This window comes from Zea mays, chromosome 9, assembly GCF_902167145.1.
Source record: "Zea mays cultivar B73 chromosome 9, Zm-B73-REFERENCE-NAM-5.0, whole genome shotgun sequence".
NCBI lineage: Eukaryota > Viridiplantae > Streptophyta > Magnoliopsida > Poales > Poaceae > Zea > Zea mays.
In genome coordinates, this window is record NC_050104.1 from 51,584,131 (window position 1) to 51,608,386 (window position 24,256).

Genomic DNA, 24,256 nt, shown 5'->3' on the forward strand with positions numbered 1-24,256 from the left:
TTGTACTTGTTATTGCTGTATCAAAATTTATGCAGTATCCAAATTTCTTATAGTACCTTCTGCTTTTACCATTGGTCCAGAAAATTATAATTTTGTTGCTATCATTTATGGAAAATTTGTAGAAAATATTGTGCCTCCAAACTACTTCTTAGAGAACCTGTGAGCTCGCTTTTGGGGCCAATCACCAAACGAACCTTAGAGCCAGCACGCACGACACGCGGGACCTTGGGGCCCTCTCTTTGTGAGCGCGCACCGTCTGCGATGGGTGGCCAGACCGTTTGCGACTGCGCAGAGGGGCTCTAGTCTTCAGCGCGGGCGTGCAGAGGCATCCACATATGGGCGGCGAATCACCCACAGACGCACAGAGGGCTTTGTGGATCTCTTGCAGAACCTAGATCTCGCCCCCCCGAAGGGAGCCCATAAGGGAGAAAAGATCTTAGGGTTGTCTTGCGGTCGACAAGCCACCCAAAACGTTTCTAAACGATGTAGAGTCGAGTAGATGTGAAGATTGGGGATGAGGAAGATTAATCTAGGCTAAATTACTGCTACTCCTAAGATAATAGATTGATTTTGTCGATTGGGTGATGCCTCAATCAACCGTACCACTTTATATTTATAGGGGGTGGTCTGGACCTATTCCTATGCGCTTCCCAATAGATTTCCACGCGATTAATTTTATAAGCACGTGAAGGAAAAGGACTTTCGCCGGAGTCAATATAATTGTGGACCGTCCGGGACATACTCACGGATCGTTCAGGCCACATGGCTGAATCGTCCGTTCATGTCCAGGTGCCAAATATGGTGCTCAACACATGGCCTCTGCCTTTTGGGTAAGCTTAAGCGAATCAAAAGCACCTGGTACAAGTTGAAACCAACTCCATGTGAATCCATCAGTTCTTTAAGCATCTTGCCACACACTAGGATGATATCGCTTTTGGATGCAACCATTTAATGCCTTGGGCAGCTCATCTCCTTGCAACGATTGTATCATATAAGTATTACCAGAGATCACCTATCTAACTCTATAAGACCATCTCCAGCAGTTTACCTAAACCCTTACCCATACCCAAAATAGGTAACGATAGCCATTGTAGATGCGTCCGACAGTTTATCGAAAGTTTACCTAAAATGCAGGGGGCGCCCATAAAGTACCGCGTGCCTGCTCGCACAGTGTAAACTGTTGGTGTCCTCGTCTCAAGCCCATTCTTCGTTTCCCCACTCTGAACCCTAGTCCCAGCGGCAACGTTTGAGCTGGAGAACGTGGTCGCCGCCACCCCCCTTCGTCCGGCTACAAGGACGAAGGTAGCAGCCAACAAGCATTCTGACGCTGTTCGAGTTTAAGCCAAGCAACGAAAGGCACGATCGTGGGAGACCCGAGAAGGCCCAACACCACGCACAACAGCGGTGATATCAGGCGGACCAAGCTTGTGAAGTGTGGGCCGAATACTCGGTACCGAGCAAGGTGATTCCATCCGCTGCCTCTCTGGATCCATAGTTTGACAACTATATTTTGGTTTTCCCCTTTTTGTGGTGATCTGATTTGTCTTGCCCTGCAGATGCATTCGTTTCATTGGATCCATTCAAATCGTAACATATTCACTACGCATCTACCATGTTGTCCACACATAACTGTCATTGGCATGTTTTGTCATATAAGAGTTTGCGCAGACCCATGGAAATGCTCAAATATTGGTTCATCCGTTCAAATCATAGTCCCATGCAAGGGATGATATGTTTGTTGTTTATATTTATTTGCTGATCCATGCACATACTAAAAGGGAAATGTTCCCTTGGGTCATTTCTATAAATGTTTTGGTGATTAGATGCTCAACACATATTGTTTTGTGCTAAGTGTCAAAGAGATGCAAATGGAAAATCAAGGTATGATTCTAGCCTTAAGTAAATTGTTTTTGGTACTAACATTATCCTACTAAGTGCTAGGAACCTTGTCAAATCGAGAGAAATCGGATTGAAGAAGTTTGGCAGAGTCCAGCCAAACTTGCACTAGCCTGAGGTGCACCGAACTGTCTGGTGTGCATCGGATAGTCTCCGGTGCTTAGGCTGGCTCCTCCGGCGAATAGGCCGCTCTCGGGAAAAGCTCAGCGCGTCGCGACTATAATTCACCGGACTGCCCGATGAGCCAGCCACGCCCACGCCAACGGCCGACAGCGCAATCAGCGGGCAATGCGTGGACTTCGCCAACGGTCACCAGGCAGCACCAGACTGTCCGGTGTGCCATCGGACTATCCGGTGTCCCACGAGCACCGTGGCTGCAAAGGTCGGCTTCGCTAAAAAGGAAGGAAATTGTGCACTATCACTGTCCGGTGGTGCACCGGACTTTCTGGTGCGCCCACGGACAGAAGGCAACTATGGCCTTCCAAATGGAGCTCCAACGGCTTCTAGCTGCCTTAGGGCTATAAAACGGGCACCTAGGCGCATGGAACAGTACACCAAGCACCTCTTGAACATCCTAAGAAGCCGAGACTTCGCATTCATGCATCTGGTTCACTGTGATAGAGATTCGAGCACTTTTCTGAGTTGTAACTCTGTTGTGTTGCTTTCGTGTACTTGTTCTTGTCCTGTGTGCATGTTGGTGCTGCAACTCTCGCTCTTGTGTGTGTTGCTTTTCCCTCCTTACTCTTGTACTCATTCGAGATCATTTTGTGTAAGGTGTGAAAGACTCCAAAGTGTGGAGATTCCTCTCAAAGGGATATACTTGAGATAAAGAGAATAGTGGTATTCAAGTTGATCTTTGGATCACTTGAAAGGGGTTGAGTGCAACCCTCATCCGTTGGGACGCCACAACATGGAAGTAGGCAAGTATTCTACTTGGCCGAACCACGGGATAAAATTACTGTGTCACTAGTCTTCATTCTGGTGCGGTTCTCTCTACCTCTATTCACTTCACTGACATAATTGCTCTAAGTTTAATACTCACTTTGTGAAGAGCAATTAAGTGAAGAAGCACTACTAGAGATATGCTTTTTTGAGACACACATTTTAAGACAGATATCAGTGCATTTTATAGAAGCGCCTTTTATCATATGGTGATGAGTAAGGTAAGACGGTTTGTTAGAGATCCGTCTTTAATAAAGAAGTGTTTTGAGACAATTACATAGTAATAAATGTCTTATATTGATTTAAGATGGATTGTTATTGAAAACCGTCTCAAATGAATATTCCTTTTGAGTCATTACGAATGCAAGAATTGTCTTAGATTTTGGTTAGTATATTAGACACTTCTATACATGAAACCATCTCAATTAAAGATATTGTTAGAGTCGTCTAGACTATAAGGATTGGCTTAAATATGTGAGTATACTAGACACTTTTAAATATGAAGCCATCTTGGTATGATGTTTGTGAAAAAACATAGTAAATAGTGAATTCGGCTTAGTTTTATAATATATATGACATAAAATGTAAAATGGACCCACATGCGACCCGATCATTAATGTGTCACACAACAAAGCCAAATCATCATTTTACTTTAATTCATATCATTTACGTACCAAGAGGTTTAGAAAGATATACCCATCCTATGTTGATTATATCAATACTTTTACATTTACATCGTCAAACTGCAAAAACTTGGTCGCTTCATAAATTTAGACTCAAAAAAGGAATCGCAACATTAAAATGATTCCTTCTAATCTTTTTTTATTAGAAGAGCACCCAATTTGCAAGCACCATATGGTTTCACGAGAACACAGACGTTTTTTCTCTTCGACACATGCCTCCGGCCTTTGCACACCAAATCCTATGTCTAGACACACCCTCGTTCCATGAAAAATTTGCAAGCACCATAGGGTTTCACGAGAACACAGATTTTGAACATAGAAGCTGATGTCGTAGTTCGATCCGAGTGCCCTTTCTTCTGATTCAAACATTCGAGTGTAGATAGTTGGTAAAATTTATTTGTTTCTAGGAGCGTCTAACAAATTGAACACGACCCTAATATTGTCTTCAGTCTCAGCTTGATCCGAACCATTTTTTATCTTCAAAATCCTAGTTTCTGAAACTGTATTTATATGTATATTTGTATTGGCATTTTCGAGAATGAAATGAAATTAAGTGAGAAAATCCATTTTTTCTTTATTCTCCACCGCTTTTCTTTCCTCTTATCCAATCAGATATTTTCTTTTTGCCTCTCGAAGCTGCAACTTCCAGGTCGTTCTCATCCCAATTCCCATCGTTCCTTCTCTGCTCGTGGGCGCAGCCAACACTGGGCGCTCAGCTCCCTGCCCCTCCCATGGCGGCTCCCCCTGATCCCTCCCTGCGCGGCTTCCTCTTCCCTGCTGCGCCCCTACGTAGATCTCCTCCGTCCTGTGCCGAGCTCACTCCCTGCTCCATCTCCTTCCCCAACTCCGGCGTCCGTCGCACCCAGGCCATGGCTCTCTGGTGCTCGCCAGCTGTTCTGCTTCACATCTATCCCACCGCCACGGAGCTCGCCGGACTGCGTCCAGATCTCCCCTGCGTCGGTCACCATCCACGCTCAGCGCCTAGGCTTCCTCCTCGACGTTCTTCCCTGCCCTAGCTGCGTACGCCCAGCCGCCGGCCGACCTCACCGGTGAAGTTCTGGTGCTCGTGTTGCTCCTTCACTACAACCTAGAAGAGTGGCGGTGGCGATGCTCAGGCCGGCTACACACCCAATCCCGGCGGCGACAACACTACAACCTAGAAGGGTGGCGGCAGCATAGTTGCTGTGGACGACCACCACCGAGACGCTGATGGCAGATCTCGCCGGCACGACTAGCAGCGTGGTGCATGCTCAGGTGACTGGCATCCTTATGCCCTTCTGATTTCCCCTTGCACTCTCAATTGCTTAGCGGTATTACTACTTGCGGATCTAGGATTTACTAAAGCATTAGGTGAGTTTGATTTATAAAATTTTCTCCTATAGGTGGAGGCGAAGATGGCACCATAAATTGAGTTTGATTTATAGAATTTCACAAATCCACCTTTCTGCGGATATCTTCATACATATCAAATGAAACTGGTTAAATTCTAAAAATGCATAACATGTGCACTCTAGGATCATTCCAAGAGCTGTCTATCTATCTATATATTCAGAAAGTCACTAAAACAATTAGGGTTACTGAAATGAATAATAACATGAATGATTCAACTATATTTAAAAATTGTAAGCCTAACAATGAGAATAATAACATGAATGATTCCAAATGTAGTCATTGGCTAAGCCAAAATTTGTATTTCATAAAGTAACTAAGATCAGTGTTTGTCTGGATCGTGACAAGGTTGTAGCTTTTCCCATAATCGATCAGACCATATCCTAGGATTAAGGATGTGCAACAGAACCCTTTTGTTGTCGACGATATCAATGAGCTTCAGTTTTTTTCACATCCATAACTATATACCAAGCCTTTTTGCCACATTTGCAAGCCACACCATCGCTATGAACAGAAAAACTATTATGTTAGATCCATCTTCTATCCGCATATCATAACCATAACGTGTCCTTCAAAATTTAGATGTGACCTTAATGCTTTTATATGTGATTGGTAAGGGTTTACAGGATCTTATGACCACATTACGTGCTTTCGAGGATGTCAACCACTGATTCCAGACCAAGTTCTCCCAGGTGCCTGATCTTGTTTTTCTTCTCCCCTTGGACTGATCTAACATATGGTTTCCAAATCTGTCGGCACTCTTCCTGCGATGGACCCTTCCTCTCTTGATAGATCGATCCGTTTGAGTAGTCTATGTACAAATGGCATCATGCGAGGTACTCGAGGGAACCAGCTTTGTTCGTTTTTATGCTCGTGCATTTTATATATGATTACATTTTTCTTGAGCGCGAGTGGTCTCATATTGATGAAACGTTGTTTGATTCTAGCTATATTTGTACAAATTAGGATAGGTATGTTGCATTTTCACTTTGTGGTCATTATTAGTACTTTAGTTTTTAGTATTGATCGATAATGAACACAATAACTGGACATTGCTAGAACCATTACAGTTTATCCCGTATTTAATCAACTTTGAAACTATGCTCAAGCTTTCCCCTACTTAGGATTTGGAAAACTCTTCAATTATGAGAAGGTCTGGTTCAGTCTCTAATGACATAATATTGAGGCACTACATTTGAATAATCGATAGATATCAGAGAAATACTTGTTCTATCAATAGAGAAGGACAACTTTTTTTGAGACCAGAGAGGGCCAATTTTGGCTTCATATGTGAACAAAGTGTTGTGTTTTCTGCTCAAAAGGTTTGTTTTACCTTTGTAAGTTGTAAATTTATATTATTCAAACTGCAGTTACATATACCTTGGTAGGCTGCATGCTTCCTTTGAGGTAAGATTGCTATGGAGTTGATCGAGTGATCTTTCCTGTCATATTAGATGGTTTTCTTCTTGTTCCTTTGCAACATTATCTTGAAAGTTTCTAGGAGGCAGCTGAGGCATGCACTATTCCTTAAATTTGTTGTATTGTGTCTTCCACATGTGTTAGTTTTATATCCTAGATCAATGGGTCAATGGATCGTGACAAGGCTGTAGCTTTTCCCATAATCGATCAGACTATATCCTAGGATTAAGGATGTGCAACAGAACCCTTTTGTTGTCGACGATATCAATGAGCTTCAAAATTTTTTCACATCCATAACTATATACCAAGCCTTTTTGCCACATTTGCAAGCCACACCATCGCTATGAACAGAAAAACTATTATGTTAGATGTAGATCCATCTTCTATCCGCATATCATAACCATAATGGGTCCTTCAGAATTTAGATGTGACCTTAATGCTTTGATATTTGATTGGTAAGGGTCTACAGGATCTTATGACCATATTACGTCACAACGCAATCGGATACTTACCCTGATACTTTGTATTTCTGTTTGGAGGTAGCATTGATATTGTCAACTGTAGTTGTGTCATCTGTGCCCCCTTATTCTTAAGACTCACTATATTTGGAGAGGTATCCAGGAGATCATGGATGAAGAAATGGATGAAGATGTCATAGTCAAGGCTGTGGACTGCTCGAACCAATCAGAGGTGATAAATCAGTGCTAGTTATTGCTTTATATTTCTGAACAAGACATTTCTGTCTGTTAGAAATTGTTGCGACATTTGCTTAGGGATTCCCATGTGCCATGTTACTAGTTACACTGCTATTGCTGGTCTCATTTAGTTTAACATACCACTGTTAGATCTTAGAGGTATATATTGCTAAAAAGAATGCATGATCATTGATTCATTGTGATACCACCTGTGCTAACTTATTTTGAGTTTTTGGCCATCCAGTACTTGTACTACAAGTGGAATTTTGGAGAAGTGAATAATTTGTGGAAGTAAAGAATTACAAGCTTCTATATGTGGAAAATGTTTGTTGTACCTCTTATCTTCAAAATTATATATCCTATCTTGTTTTATATGCTCAGGTAGATATCGAGCTCAAACAGTTTATCAAAGGCTACTCAGATGCCTTACAACCTGAATTAGGGATGAAACTGCTAATTGCACATGGAAGTCACCAAGAACTTGGTAAAGGTGATTCAATGACAAATCTAATGATTAACATGTGCGATGTGGTAAGTTTGGTCTTACTCAGTTTTCACTTCAAAGTTCTGGTTAGATTTGAGCGCTTGTTTTTCATGAAGGTCGGCTGAGTAACTTGAGTATTTTTAATGACAAAAATTACAAACACCAGATGGCTAATGCTATTTGTTTCCTCTTGTAGGTTCACATGTTAATGCATGCAACTGAAGTGCATTACCAATGTCCCAAGAGCGTAAGGGTACAGTCTGATGTATCTGAAAGGATTGCTAATGGAACTAGTGTTCATGTAAATACTCCTGTTCAAAATTTGAATCTGGATATTGAAGAGCAATCACACAAACACTCGATTTCACACATCCAGGAGCCAAACACTAATAATTCAGAAGGATCCCTGGCTGGTGCTGCTGTCTGGGATGTATTCCGCAGGCAGGATCTTCCAAAGCTTAATGAATATCTAGCTGTTCATCGGGAAGAATGTGCAGCTAGATGTCAAGCAGTGTCTTCTGTAATGACTCATTTCTTCCCTATGTCAAATTAGTCTTAAATAAATTCTCAAAGGTGTTTCATGTTACTATACTTTTGATGCAGGTTAAATATCCTATTTATGATCAAACAGTGTACCTTAACGATTATCATAAGAAGATGTTGAAGGATCAATATGGTAAGTACTAAGTACCAGAGAGAGGATTACTATTTTTATTTCCAAATGTTTTACTGCTATTTGCTCCATTGCATCTAGGCTCTAGGCTCCATTGCAAATTGGCTTGCTTGTCAACTTAACATTAGTTCTGTTTGTGGAGTTTGGGTATTGAAGCTTGTATGTCTTGTTGGGTTCATTTTCTTAGAGGGACTGAAGACAATCGAGCAGATTACAATGGACTCAGCTTCGGTCGAGACCAATATGGTTAGCCTGCTGTACCATTTAATTGATCCTCGTACTTTTCCACTATTAACTGTAATTAGGGTCTTATATGCACATATCAACTCTTTGTAAGTTATTCTTTGAGGTCATGGATCCAAGTATATCACCTGATAAACTGTGTCAAGTCTTGGAACAGCACAACGTGCTTGCAATGCCAGCCAATTTAACACATCATCTCTCATTGTTCTAGTTGAGCATGATGATCTTGGTAGTTGTGTGAGGTTGCTGTTTTTCATTAGTAGATCTGTGTACCTTATCCTTGCTATACTGTCCATATATGCTGTGTGCATGAAAGTCTTGCATTGAAAATGTCATGTGCTACAATCGTTAGGACTATTAATAGATGTTGCTCACTGCTTGCATTGAAAATGTCATGTGCTACATTGAAAATGTCATGTGAAATGCTCACTGTTTTTCTATTGGTTTGTGTGCAGTTGAAGCTCTGCAAGGTGAGGTCTGTTCAGTTTGGCCAAAAAGGCATCCCCTACCTGAACACCTACGACGGCCGCACCATCCGCTACCCCGACCCGCTCATCAAGGCTAACAACACCATCAAGATCGATCTGGAGACTAACAAGATCATGGACTTCATCAAGTTTGACGTTGGCAACGTGGTCATGGTGACTGGCGGGAGGAACACCGGGCGTGTAGGAGTCATCAAGAACAGGGAGAAGCACAAGGGCAGCTTTGAGACCATCCACGTGCTGCTTGGAGCTTTTTGCTATGTCTAGTTTTCTCCTATTTGTTGTACAGGAAAACATAGAATGGAATTCAAATTTGGTGGTCGCAAAAGTGTGGAGACTTTAATTCATATAAAGTTAGGCTTAACATTAGTGCAAACAGTTGTATTTTAGTTTATATTTAGAGTACACTTATGTATACGTTGTTTGACAATGCTTATTTATGATATATTGAATGGTACTTATTTATATTATATTAATTATAATGTTGTTCAATATATGTGTATGTATATTTCTCTTTCAAATTATTATAACATGATATCTGAAAAAATGATTATAAATTGAAGAATGTACTGCCGTGTAAGTCATTTCGTTTACATCTTAATAAGACGGTCACAAAAATGTCTAATATCAGTCTCCTAAATAAGACGGTTTCTAAAACGTCCATTATTAGTCACCTAAATAAGATGGTTTTTCTATTGTAATCGTCTATTATTGTAGGATATTTGAGACGGTTTGATAAATACTTTATGACTTTTAATGTTTGTATTCTCTACGGTTCTTTAGAAACAGTGTCTTTAAAAAAACCTAATTCAAGACGGTTTATCGGACGAAATGACTTAAACAAATACCTTTTTCAGACGGTTTATCGGACAAAATGACTTAAACAAATACCTTTTTCAGACGGTTATAAATTAAAAACTGTCTTATATAATATCTTTTAAGACGGTTTATAACCATCTTAAATGTGGGATATCTTTTGCGACTCCGTCAAATTTGGACACTTCATAAGCGTCTTAATAACTGAAAATTAACCGTCTCATATAACATGATTTGTAGTAGTGAAGTTTACTCCGCTAGCACTTCTCTCTCGAACTTGGTTTTCACTAATCCAATATTAGTCCAAGTTTGTTTTGTATGGGTCCGTACAACCCAGGCTAGATGGGATACATGGCTTGTGGGAATAGTTATACCACCTCTGCAGAGTGTAAAACCGATATATCAGTCGTGCTCATAGTTAAGAGCAACCTGGACCCTCACATGATAATTACACTCAAAGATGGAGAATAAATCGTGATCCGATGATTTATAACTGGTTTTCTTAAGTGTTTCACTTAAGTGTTTTTGAGATATAATCATGTACTTTTGTTTATTTGGGAATTTTGGGATACACTTACAATTAGTAAGTTAGGAGTTGGTAATAAAATATTGACCAACTAAAATGCTTACTGCTTAACCATAGCCTACCTTGTTAACCTTGCATAACTCCTCCCACTTGCTGAGCCCCCACCATAAGTGAGCTCACCCCTTGCTAATATTTTGATCAGAAGGTGATGAGGAGGACTTTAACGAAGATGTTGACAAGTACTGAGTCTAGCGACACTCCGTTCATCTTCCTATGGGAGATTTCCCATGATATTTTTGTTGTACTTTGATGATGATACTATATAAGACTTATGCCTGGATGATGTAATAAAGTTATTATACTCTCTTTACACCTTTATTGCATTGTGTTTTGATATATTACACTTGTGACGTCAACATATGTGTATAAAATAGATCCTGGCACACATATGTTATGCATTCGGTTTTGTCCCCAAAACCGAGTGTGACAAACTCGTCCGGAAAGACATCTGTGTACTCACAGACCACTGAGATTTTTTCAAGGGTAGCTCTATCATGGAAAAAGCGCATGATCGAGTGTTTCCTTGGCTAGGTAAGAATTACGTAAGCTTTCCAAAGGTTGGGGAATGGATTTCTAGAGCCCTAGCAGCTATGTCTAGCAGGACCTGGTGTTGGGTCATCCAATTAGTTCCCAAGATGATGTCTACGCTTTCCAAACCCAAATTAGGAGTGTGGTTTTGAAGGTTTTACTTCCCAACTAGATAGGCACATTACGATTTAGTTGATGGGTTGCAATCTTGCCCCCTGGCGTTGCTATCATAAATGCCCCTTGGGTGTGATAGAAAGGCAGTTGGCACTTGACACTGAATTTTGCACTAATGAAACTATGTGATGCACTGGAGTCAAATATAATTATTGCTGGTTGATTTAAAACTGAGAAAGTACTGGTCATGACGGGTGCTCCCTCGGGCAATTCGTCGAGGGTGGTGAAGTTGAACATCCCTTGCTTGACTTGCACTTTCTGTTTCTTCCCCTTTCCTGGAGCGACAGTTGGCACAGGTCTTGGTTGTTTGAGCGGACAATCCTTGGCATAATGGCCTATGTTGCCGCACGTGTAGCATTGGTTTTCGGTTCCCTGCCGGAACTGTTGCGACTGCTGCTGGGGTGGATTATTCCTTGGAGCAGGTGCTGGAAGATGGTTGGGTAGTTGATGCTGTTCGGGTGGCCTGATCACCCGTTTGCCTGACTGCTGCTGAAACCCTTTGCTTTGGTTGCTGGAAACAATCTGGAACCTCTAGGGTTGCGACGAAGATCCTGTCATTGGTGCCTTCCTTTTCTTCTCCGTCTGGTGAACTAGAATACTGTCTTCCTAGGAGATGGCCAGGTTGACCAATTCATTGTAGCTATTGGTCCAGACTGTGTTGAGACGCTCCTAGAGTTTTGTGCTCACCCCTTTCCAGAATTTGTCCCTCTTCTTCTCATCTGAGTCTGCGTGATACCCAGCATACTGGCACAGGTCGTTCAAGGCCTGAGCATACTGTAGCACCATGCGGGTCCCTTGGGTTAGTGCTAGGAACTCATTTAGCTTGCGGTCCATGATGCCCGTGGGGATGTGGTGTCCTCTGAAGGAAGCCTTGAATTCGTCCTAGGTCACCACATGGTCAGCGTGAAGCATGGTGAGGAAGTGATCCCACCATGTCCTTGCAGGTCCCCGGAGCTGTTGGGCGGCGAAGTGAGCCTTGGCATCATCAGGGCAAGCTCCCGTGAGAAGGGGAAACTTAGACTCCACAACCCTGAGCCACACATCGGCGTCTAGCAGGTCCTTAGCCTTTGTGAACAACGTCAGTTGAGTGCTCAGAAACTCCTGGTATGTGGCTGCTGCTTGCGGGCACTTTTGTTGCCCGCCACCGAAATGCTGGGGCTAGAGCTGGCGCTGCACCAACTATCACAAAATTTCATTCTGCTGAGCCATTAATTCCTGCATTGTCGAAGCCTGGGGTGGTGGCGGGGGAACTTGCTCATTTTGCCCGCGGCGTGCTCTTGCTGCCATCTAAAAAATAGGAGTTTGCCACTGTTATACTCAAGCCCTTGTTTTACATGGTGTCTTAACATTTGTGAGGAAAACGGAACATAAGTTTTTGTTTCAAGCTTGAGACTTAAAATCGCACCAAACCATCTTGATCCAAATTGAAGATTAACATTCATCTTTTCATTAAGCATAAATGTTTTCTGGGTTACAACATATCAGAAGACTCAATCTTGTAGCCTGGTACATCACTTCGTGCCAAAATCTAACTGAAAGGGAAATGTGCCTTTGGGCCATTTCTAAGTATTTTGGTGATTGAGTGCAAACACAAGTGCTTAAATGTGAAAATATGCCCATGGATGAACAAAGTGCAAATCACAAGTTAAGGTATGTTTCTAAGCCTTAGTACATTGGTTTTGTGTACTAATATTCTTGTCTAAGTGTTAGAAACAGGAAGAAGAAGAGAAGTGGAGAGTGGCTGTGTACAGCCAAAGGCTGTTTCGGGCTGGGGCACCGGACTGTCCGGTGTGCACCGGACAGTGTCCGGTGCGCCAGACCAGCGCGGAGCAAACCAGCCGCTCTCGGGTTTTTCACCGGCTACTTCGGCTAAAATTCATCGGACTGTCCGGTGTGCACCGGACTGTCCGGTGAGCTAACGGTCGGCCGGGCCAACGGTCGGCCGCGCGATCGGCGCGCGACACGTGGCCGAGCCAACGGTCGGAAGGAAGCACCGGACTGTCCGGTGTGCACCGGACTGTCCGGTGCGCCAGATCTGCAACGGTCGGCAACGGTCGGCTTCGCTTTTTATGGAAACAAATCGGGCACCGGACAGTGTCCGGTGTGCACCGGACTGTCCGGTGCGCCACGAGACAGAAGGCAAAGATGGCCTTCCAGATTTGTTCCCAACGGCTCCTAGCTGCCTTGGGGCTATAAAAGGGACCCCTTGGCGCATGGAGGAGTACACCAAGCATTCCTACAACTCTTCTAAGCACCAAGACATCAATCTCACGCATTCGTTTCATTGTGATAGCATATAGAGCTCTTGTGGAGTTGTGAACTCCTTGTGTTGCGTTGCGAGCTCTTGTTGCGACTTGTGTGCGTGTTGTTGCTCTGATTTTCGAGTCTTGTGTGCGTTGCTCATTCCCACCTTACTCCGTATTTCTTTGTGAACTCAATTGTAAGGGCGAGAGACTCCAAGTTGTGGAGATTCCTCGCAAACGGGAAAAGATCAAAGGAAAGAAAAACACCGTGGTATTCAAGTTGATCATTGGATCACTTGAGAGGAGTTGAGTGCAACTCTCGTCCGTTGGGACGCCACAACGTGGAGTAGGCAAGTTTTGTACTTGGCCGAACCACGGGATAACCACCGTGTCAACTCTGTGATTGCTTTCTTGTGGTTATCTTGTTTTGAGTTCTCTCTAGCCACTTGGTCATACTTGTGTTAACCCTTAACAAGTTTTTGTGGCTTAAGTTTTGAACTTTTACAGGATCACCTATTCACCCCCCCCCTCTAGGTGCTCTCAATTGGTATCAGAGCCGTTCTCTTCAAGAAAGGGACTAACCGCCCGAAGAGATGGATCCTAAGGGGAAGGGAATTGTGATCAACGACAAGGAGAAGGAGTCCTTCGTCAACGAGCCAAGGGATGACAAGTCCAATGACTCGGGCTCGGGCCACAAGCGAAGAGATGGGAAGAAGAAGAAGACAAGACGCATCAAGGAGATCGTCTACTACGACAGCGATGAGTCCTCTTCTTCCCAAAAGGACGACGACCACGACAGACAAAGGAAACCGGTTAATTCTAACTTTTCTTTTGACTACTCTCGTATTCCGCAAAGTTCAAATTCACATTTGCTTTCTATTCCACTCGGCAAGCCCCCACACTTTGATGGGGAGGACTACGGATTTTGGAGCCACAAAATGCGTAGTCACCTATTCTCTCTCCATCCTAGCATATGGGAGATTGTAGATAGTGGAATGCACTTTAATAGTTCGGATAGTCCTATATTCATTAATGAGCAAATCCATAAGAATGCACAAGCTACTACTGTTCTTCTAGCCTCATTGTGCAGGGATGAATATAATAAAGTGAGTGGCTTGGATAACGCCAAGCAAATCTGGGATACCCTCAAGATCTCTCATGAGGGAAATGACGCTACCTTGCTCACCAAAATGGAGTTGGTGGAGGGCGAGCTTGGACGGTTCGCGATGATAAGGGGCGAGGAGCCAACTCAAACATACAACCGGCTCAAGACCCTTGTCAACAAGATAAGGAGCTATGGAAGCACGCGATGGACGGACCACGACGTCGTCCGCCTAATGCTAAGGTCCTTTACTGTTCTTGATCCTCATTTGGTGAATAATATTCGTGAGAATCCCAGGTACACCAAAATGTCGCCCGAAGAAATTCTTGGAAAATTTGTAAGCGGGCGGATGATGATCAAGGAGGCAAGGTACGTCGATGACGCGTTGAACGGTCCAATCCACGAGCCTCAACCCATTGCTCTCAAGGCATCGAGGAGCAAGGAGGCACTACCAAGCAAGGTGGTGCAAATTGAGGCGGCCGGGCTTAATGATGAAGAAATGGCTCTCATCATTAAGCGCTTCAAGACGGTGCTAAAGGGTCGCAATGGACAGCCAAGCAAGACTAAGACCAAGGGGAAGCGATCATGCTTCAAATGCGGTAAGCTTGGTCATTTTATTGCTAACTGTCCTGATAATGAAAGTGACCAGGAAAAGGGAAACAAGAGGGAAAAGAAGAAGCATTATAAGAAGGCAAAGGGCGAGGCGCATCTAGGCAAAGAGTGGGACTCGGATTGCTCCTCGTCCGACTCCGACAATGAGGGACTCGCCGCCACCGCCTTCAACAAATCAACCCTCTTCCCCAACGAGCGTCACACATGCCTTATGGCAAGGGAGAAGAAGGTATGTACTCGCAACTCTACCTATGCTTCTTCAAGTGAGGAAGAATCTAGTGATGAGGATGAAGTAGATTATTCATGTTTGTTCAAGGGCTTAGATAGATCTAAGATAGACAAAATTAATGAGTTAATTGATGCCTTGAATGAAAAGAATATACTTTTAGAAAAGCAAGAGGATTTGTTGTATGAAGAGCATGATAAATTTGTTGAGGCACAAAAATCCTATGCTTTAGAAGTTAAAAGAAATGAAATGCTTTCTTTTGAACTATCTACTTGTCATGAAACCATTTCTACTTTGAAAGGTGTCAACAATGATTTAAATGCTAAATTAGAAGTAGCAAATAAATCCAATTCTTGTGTAGAACATGTTGAAATTTGTACTAGGTGTAAAGATTTTGACATTAATGCTTGTAGTGAACACCTAGTTTCAATTTCCAAGCTTAATGATGAACTGGCTAGTCTTAATGCTCAACTTAAGACTAGCAAGAATGATTTCGATAAGCTAAAATTTGCAAGGGATGCCTATACAATTGGTAGACACCCCTCAATTAAGGATGGACTTGGCTTCAAGAGAGAAGCTAAGGACTTAACAAGCCATAAGGCTCCCATTCCCGCCAAGGAGAAAGGGAAGGCCCCTATGGCTAGTAATGTGCAAAAGAACCATGCTTTTATGTATTATGATAGGAGACAAACTAGAAATGCTTATAGGAGTTATAATGCTTTTGATGATTTTGACTCTCATGCCATGTTTGCTCCTAGTTCCTCTTATGTGTATGATAGAAATGTTACTAGGAGAAATGTTGTTCCTAAGAGAAATACTATTCATCATGTGTCTAGAAAGAATGCTATTCATGCTCCTAGGAAAGTAGTGAATGAACCTTCCACAATTTATTATGCTTTAAATGCTTCCTTTGCTATTTGTAGAAAGGATAAGAAAATTGTTGCTAGGAAGTTAGGGGCAAAATGCAAGGGAGACAAAACTTGCATTTGGGTCCCTAAGGATATTTGCACTAACCTTGTAGGACCCAACATGAGTTGGGTACCTAAGACCCAAGCCTAAATTTGCCTTGCAGGTTTATGCATCCGGGGGTTCAAGCTGGATTATTGATAGCGGATGCACAAACCATATGACGGGGGAGAAGAAGATGTTCACCTCCTACGTCAAGAATAAGGATTCCCAAGATTCAATCATATTCGGTGATGGGAATCAAGGCAAGGTAAAAGGGTTAGGTAAAATTGCAATTTCTAATGAGCACTCTATCTCTAATGTGTTTTTAGTAGAGTCACTAGGATATAATTTACTATCTGTTAGTCAATTGTGCAATATGGGATATAACTGTCTGTTTACAAATATAGATGTGTCTGTCTTTAGAAGAAGTGATGGTTCACTAGCTTTTAAGGGTGTATTAGACGGCAAACTTTATTTAGTTGATTTTGCAAAAGAAGAGGCCGGTCTAGATGCATGCTTAATGGCTAAGACTTGCATGGGCTGGCTGTGGCATCGCCGCTTAGCACATGTGGGGATGAAGAACCTTCACAAGCTTCTAAAGGGAGAACACGTGATAGGTCTAACCAATGTTCAATTCGAAAAAGATAGACCTTGTGCAGCTTGTCAAGAAGGGAAACAGGTGGGAGGAGCGCATCACAGCAAGAATGTGATGACCACTTCAAGACCCCTGGAGCTGCTGCATATGGACCTCTTCGGACCCGTCGCCTATCTAAGCATAGGGGGAAGTAAGTATGGTCTAGTTATTGTTGATGACTTTTCCCGCTTCACTTGGGTGTTCTTTTTGCAGGATAAGTCTGAAACCCAAGGGACCCTCAAGCGCTTCCTCAGGAGGGCTCAAAATGAGTTTGAGCTCAAAGTGAAGAAGATAAGGAGCGACAACGGGTCCGAATTCAAGAACCTTCAAGTGGAGGAGTTCCTTGAAGAAGAAGGGATCAAGCACGAGTTCTCCGCTCCCTACACACCACAGCAAAATGGTGTGGTAGAGAGGAAGAACAGGACGCTCATTGACATGGCGAGGACGATGCTAGGAGAGTTCAAGACCCCCGAGTGCTTTTGGACGGAAGCCGTGAACACTGCTTGCCATGCCATCAACAGGGTCTACCTTCATCGCCTCCTCAAGAAGACGTCGTATGAGCTTCTAACCGGTAACAAACCCAATGTATCTTACTTTCGTGTATTTGGGAGCAAGTGCTACATTCTAGTGAAGAAAGGTAGAAATTCTAAGTTTGCTCCCAAAGCTGTAGAAGGGTTTCTGTTAGGTTATGACTCAAATACAAAGGCGTATAGAGTCTTCAACAAATCATCGGGTTTGGTTGAAGTCTCTAGCGACGTTGTATTTGATGAGACTAATGGCTCTTCAAGAGAGCAAGTTGTTGATTGTGATGATGTAGATGAAGAAGATGTTCCGACAGCCGCTATACGAACCATGGCGATTGGAGAAGTGCGGCCACAGGAACAAGATGAGCAAGATCAACCCTCTTCCTCAACTATGGTGCATTCCCCGACTCAAGACGATGAACAGGTTCATCATAAGGAGGCGTGTGATCAAGGGGGAGCACAAGATGATAACGTAATGGAGGAAGAAGCGCAACCGGCACCTCCAACCCAAGTTCGAGCGATGATTCAAAGGGATCATCCCGTCGACCAAATTCTGGGTGACATTAGCAAGGGAGTAACTACTCGATCTCGATTAGTTAATTTTTGTGAGCATTACTCCTTTGTCTCTTCTATTGAGCCTTTCAGGGTAGAAGAGGCCTTGCTAGATCCAGACTGGGTGTTGGCCATGCAAGAGGAGTTAAACAACTTCAAGCGCAATGAAGTTTGGACACTGGTGCCTCGTCCGAAGCAAAATGTTGTGGGAACCAAGTGGGTGTTCCGCAACAAACAGGACGAGCACGGGGTGGTGACGAGGAACAAGGCTCGACTTGTGGCAAAAGGTTATGCCCAAGTCGCAGGTTTGGATTTCGAGGAGACCTTTGCTCCTGTGGCTAGGCTAGAGTCAATTCGAATCTTGCTAGCATATGCCGCTCACCATTCTTTCAGGTTGTTTCAAATGGATGTGAAGAGCGCTTTCCTCAACGGGCCAATCAAGGAGGAGGTGTACGTGGAGCAACCCCCTGGCTTCGAGGATGAACGGTACCCCGACCATGTGTGTAAGCTCTCTAAGGCGCTCTATGGACTTAAGCAAGCCCCAAGAGCATGGTATGAATGCCTTAGAGACTTTTTAATTGCTAATGCTTTCAAGGTTGGGAAAGCCGATCCAACTCTTTTTACAAAGACATGTGATGGTGATTTGTTTGTGTGCCAAATTTATGTCGATGACATAATATTTGGTTCTACTAACCAAAAGTCTTGTGAAGAGTTTAGCAGGGTGATGACGCAGAAATTCGAGATGTCGATGATGGGCGAGTTGAACTACTTCCTTGGGTTCCAAGTGAAGCAACTCAAGGACGGCACCTTCATCTCCCAAACGAAGTACACGCAAGATCTGCTAAAGCGGTTTGGGATGAAGGACGCCAAGCCCGCAAAGACTCCGATGGGGACCGACGGACACACCGACCCCAACAAAGGAGGTAAGTCCGTTGATCAAAAAGCATACCGGTCAATGATAGGTTCTTTGCTTTATTTATGTGCTAGTAGACCGGATATTATGCTTAGCGTATGCATGTGTGCTAGATTTCAATCCGATCCTAAGGAGTGTCACTTAGTGGCGGTGAAGCGAATTCTTAGATATTTGGTTGCTACGCCTTGCTTCGGGCTCTGGTATCCAAAGGGGTCTACCTTTGACTTAGTTGGATACTCAGACTCCGACTATGCTGGATGTAAGGTCGATAGGAAGAGTACATCGGGGACGTGCCAATTCTTAGGAAGGTCCCTGGTGTCATGGAACTCTAAGAAACAAACATCCGTTGCCCTATCCACCGCTGAGGCCGAGTACGTTGCCGCAGGTCAGTGTTGCGCGCAACTACTTTGGATGAGGCAAACCCTCCGGGACTTTGGCTACAATCTGAGCAAAGTCCCACTCCTATGTGACAATGAGAGTGCTATCCGCATGGCGGAGAATCCTGTTGAGCACAGCCGCACAAAGCACATAGACATCCGGCATCACTTTTTGAGAGATCACCAGCAAAAGGGAGATATCGAAGTGTTTCATGTTAGCACCGAGAACCAGCTAGCCGATATCTTCACTAAGCCTCTAGATGAGAAGACCTTTTGCAGGCTGCGTAGTGAGCTAAATGTCTTAGATTCGCGGAACTTGGATTGAATTGTAGCATACATGTGTTTATGCTTTTGATCATGTTCCTTTTTTGCATTTTGTTGCTTATTATGGTGCTCAAGTTGTACAAACACTCCCTGGACCTCACAAGTCCGTTGCAAAGTGATGCACATGTTTAGGGGGAGATGTGTTACAACTTGACCCTTTGAGACTAACCATTTGCTTGAGTTTGCTTGACTTAGTCTCGAAGGTGAATTGAAAGGGAAAGGTGAACTTGGACCATGCAAGACTTCCACTGCACTCCGATGAGAGGGTAACTAATTCCAAGTTCATCTCATGAAATCTTATTGCCATTTGATCTTAATTGAAGACTTTAGTGAGGCAATGGGGTTAAAAAGGGCCAAGATTGATCCCGTTTTGGTGCTTGATGCCAAAGGGGGAGAAAATAAAGGCCAAAGCGATAAATGGATCAGCTACCACTTGAGAGATTTTGAAAATAATAGAGTAGAGTTTTTGTTTTGTCAAATGCTTTTATTGTCTCTCTTGTCAAAAGTTGGCTTCTTGTGGGGAGAAGTAGTAATTATGGGAAAAAGGGGGAGTTTTTGAAATCCTTGATCAATCTCTTTTGGAATGACTCTCTTTATGCCTCAACATGTGTGTTTGACATAGAGATATAGATTTGAGTTTGATTTGCAAAAACAAACCAAGTGGTGGCAAAGGATGATCCATATATGCCAAAAATGAATCAAAATAGATTTGAATTCTATTTGAAGTGATTTTGCACTTGTTCTAGTTGCTTTATGTTGTGTTGGCATAAATCACCAAAAAGGGGGAGATTGAAAGGGAAATGTGCCTTTGGGCCATTTCTAAGTATTTTGGTGATTGAGTGCAAACACAAGTGCTTAAATGTGAAAATATGCCCATGGATGAACAAAGTGCAAATCACAAGTTAAGGTATGTTTCTAAGCCTTAGTACATTGGTTTTGTGTACTAATATTCTTGTCTAAGTGTTAGAAACAGGAAGAAGAAGAGAAGTGGAGAGTGGCTGTGTACAGCCAAAGGCTGTTTCGGGCTGGGGCACCGGACTGTCCGGTGTGCACCGGACAGTGTCCGGTGCGCCAGACCAGCGCGGAGCAAACCAGCCGCTCTCGGGTTTTTCACCGGCTACTTCGGCTAAAATTCACCGGACTGTCCGGTGTGCACCGGACTGTCCGGTGAGCTAACGGTCGGCCGGGCCAACGGTCGGCCGCGCGATCGGCGCGCGACACGTGGCCGAGCCAACGGTCGGAAGGAAGCACCGGACTGTCCGGTGTGCACCGGACTGTCCGGTGCGCCAGATCTGCAACGATCGGCAACGGTCGGCTTCGCTTTTTATGGAAACAAATCGGGCACCGGACAGTGTCCGGTGTGCACCGGACTGTCCGGTGCGCCACGAGACAGAAGGCAAAGATGGCCTTCCAGATTTGTTCCCAACGGCTCCTAGCTGCCTTGGGGCTATAAAAGGGACCCCTTGGCGCATGGAGGAGTACACCAAGCATTCCTACAACTCTTCTAAGCACCAAGACATCAATCTCACGCATTCGTTTCATTGTGATAGCATATAGAGCTCTTGTGGAGTTGTGAACTCCTTGTGTTGCGTTGCGAGCTCTTGTTGCGACTTGTGTGCGTGTTGTTGCTCTGATTTTCGAGTCTTGTGTGCGTTGCTCATTCCCACCTTACTCCGTATTTCTTTGTGAACTCAATTGTAAGGGCGAGAGACTCCAAGTTGTGGAGATTCCTCGCAAACGGGAAAAGATCAAAGGAAAGAAAAACACCGTGGTATTCAAGTTGATCATTGGATCACTTGAGAGGAGTTGAGTGCAACTCTCGTCCGTTGGGACGCCACAACGTGGAGTAGGCAAGTTTTGTACTTGGCCGAACCACGGGATAACCACCGTGTCAACTCTGTGATTGCTTTCTTGTGGTTATCTTGTTTTGAGTTCTCTCTAGCCACTTGGTCATACTTGTGTTAACCCTTAACAAGTTTTTGTGGCTTAAGTTTTGAACTTTTACAGGATCACCTATTCACCCCCCCCCCTCTAGGTGCTCTCACTAACCTATGCAGGTTACATCTTCCTAATGTACTTCTTCGTAACCCATCTAACCCTGAGTAGCAGAAGCAGCACTGGCCACAGGTGAAGGGGATCCTCTAGAGTGAGTCGTGACCAGGCTAGAAGCTAGCTCGATCTCCTCGAGGTCCTCCTCCTCCTCGTTGTCTTCATCTGCCTCCATCTCTTGCTACATCTCCTGATGGTGCATTTCCAGATGAGCATTCGCCTCATCCAATTCCACTTGCACATCATGGAGTTGATTCTTCAGGACCTCAATAGTGTTGTCCCGGATTTCCACCTGTTGCTCCAACTCTCGAGTGTGATTGCCCATCTGCTCAATTTGGAGATCTTTGTCCACCAACTCAGAGGACAGATCAACCACGAAGACATCCCTATCATCAAGGGTCGTCTTGGTAGTCTGAGCTAGCCCAGTCAAATGTGTCTTGGCATCGCTTTGCAGGGCTTGCAGGTGATACAACACACTCATGCACTGGTCAGTGATCCTCCCAACTTGGTCGGGATACATGGCCCACACATCCTTGGAATGGCGCACTCAGTCGCACCACATCAGATCATCCCTCTTTTCAGCGGGGAAGAGTCCAAGCGGATGCATCATCATCTCCAGTGGGTGGTATCCGCAGAAGGTTGTCAGAGCCTTCAATGATGCGGCCTCAGTGGTGTCATCCGCCTTGAATCTGACGATCTCGGAGTCTACCGAACACCACACAGGCTGCAGAGGGTGGGGCTCCAGGGTTAGCCAGACCCCGCAGCATGGCACCCGATGCTCCTCGTATAGTTGCACCGTGTACAGAGGTGGTGCGGGGTACCCAGTTGTGCCCAGTACCTCCCCCAGAATAGAGGGAAAACCCTCTGGAGAAAGGTAGTCAAAGATGAAGCGGGTGTCTCCACCATCGACGGGGGTAGGTGAAGCCATCTGTGTAAGAAGGGTAAGTGTGAGTGCAGGGGAACAATAGAAAAGAGAAAGGTGTGCTTGGGTGTAAATGGGAATGGTTGCATGGATTGACTTGTATTTACTTAGTTCACTTCCATGTTAGCAGTCCTTATCCAAAATTTTAGGGGGGCTTAAGTTAATGCAATCTCCCTCTTTTACTAATTAATACATCTTTTTAATCATGATTAAATATGCATGCATGCTCGTATGGACTTCCTCTCATCAAGCATATGGGTGCTCCTAGGGCATCCCTCCTATTATAGTAACAGCATGAACGACTTACTTATATAGCCACCTAGCTAGCCAACTATTCCTAAGGCCTTTCGTCCTAGGTCTAGCGGTATAGTCCTAACGATCTAACCACCACTGGTTTCTAACCAAGTTTTATTTTTAGAAAAGGTTGGAATACATGACTTATTGTCTTCTCTGTAATGGTAGTCGCTCTGATACCAGCTGTGGCAGAATCGCCTAGATTATTCTAGCTAAGTGCCTCGGTCTTGCCTTGAGGGCAACGACACACACCTAAATCAGAATAAACTGTCAATCCCTCGGATCTAGTCCGATAAAGCCACCTACAAGGATCGAGTACCACTTTCCCATGCGAAGGTGAGACAAAGAATGCCAATAAAACATAAAACCACAAATTAAAGTACTTAAGTTATTACATCAATCGGAGTTTTGAGAAAGGAAACATTGTTCTCAACGTTGCAGTGGATAATAACTATCATCGATAAGTGGGGAGTAGGGCAAGGCCTGGTCCACTACTCCTCCTGGTCCTCTCCTGCCAAAGCGACATCCCACTCGACTGTCCAATCCGGTGGCAGGGTGGCTGGCCAAGTCACACCATCAACCATATCTTGCAACAAACCTGAAAAGAAAATGATGCCACAAGCAAGGATGAGTATACTAATACTCAGCTAGACTTACCCAGTGCGAGGAGATTACTCCTCTACCTCTAGACCATGAAGTTGTTTGGCTGAGGGGATTGGTTTACCAAAAGTACTAGCTGAGTCTAAACAAATTTTACATTTTCAAGTTCTATAGCATTCTATTGCTAAGTTTGCTTCCTTCTAAGCAATTAGTGCAATCAACATTTTATCTCAAGAAACCTCCTTTCACTTCTTACTCGATGTAGCGGCATGGATCAAGCAGTCTCATTAGCTGCGAGAAGCAGACGATTCAAATGGAGTTTTAACCTTGAAAGGTAAACCTAAACACACAACATGTAGGGGCACTCCATCCCCACACACGTCAATCGTCCCCATCGATTCCCTGGCAACAGAACAGGGCTCACGGCCTTGGCGTACAATGCTCCACTGACCCTGGTCGCTGTTGTGCATGACTGCACTTGTACCCACCATAGCTAGCATGGGAGACTCCGTCTCAGGTCCAATGAGGAGGAAGGTCTATGGACAGGTTGAATTAGATACTAGGCTTATCAGTTACCATATTTTCCGACATGTGTTTAGTACGTTCAAACGCTTGACTCACGGTACCACACATTAATCCTTAATTCCATTTCCATCTTATAGACAAGGCATCCACCTAGGATCCGTGTCCATAGACCATCATACTTCTCGTTATCAAGATGAATACAATCAATTCTTGACCTCGCGCGAGTGCTAGAAAAATCACTCGACTTCTACCGAGATCCTGAATTATCATGGCAACTACTCGACCTAGCATATTAGTATCCATCTCAAAAAGGAACCTAAGTTTATGCATATAGGGTTTCAAACAATTCCTACACTTAAGTGCACATCACAAGTCTACAAACATAATTCCAGTAAAAT

The 24,256-nt window shown here is 43.9% G+C and overlaps 1 protein-coding gene across 4 annotated transcripts; it reads left to right on the forward strand.

Annotated features, from left to right (window-relative positions):
* Positions 1-4,208: 4,208 nt before the first annotated feature.
* On the forward strand, positions 4,209-9,231 carry LOC103638377 (lysine-specific demethylase JMJ25). Of its 4 annotated transcripts, none has more exons than XM_035962541.1 (7): positions 4,209-7,019; positions 7,410-7,555; positions 7,705-7,809; positions 7,885-8,028; positions 8,112-8,184; positions 8,369-8,427; positions 8,880-9,231. In XM_035962541.1, exons 2-7 carry the CDS (start codon positions 7,469-7,471, stop codon positions 9,174-9,176), a joined length of 765 nt encoding a protein of 254 aa, XP_035818434.1. In that variant the 5' UTR covers positions 4,209-7,019; positions 7,410-7,468; the 3' UTR covers positions 9,177-9,231. The 4 variants fall into 4 exon arrangements, with proteins under 4 accessions (XP_035818434.1, XP_020399951.1, XP_020399950.1 ...); XM_020544362.3 differs by having other exon boundaries at positions 5,708-7,019; positions 7,406-7,555; XM_020544361.3 differs by having other exon boundaries at positions 6,680-7,019; positions 7,406-7,555; positions 7,705-8,028.
* Positions 9,232-24,256: the final 15,025 nt, after the last annotated feature.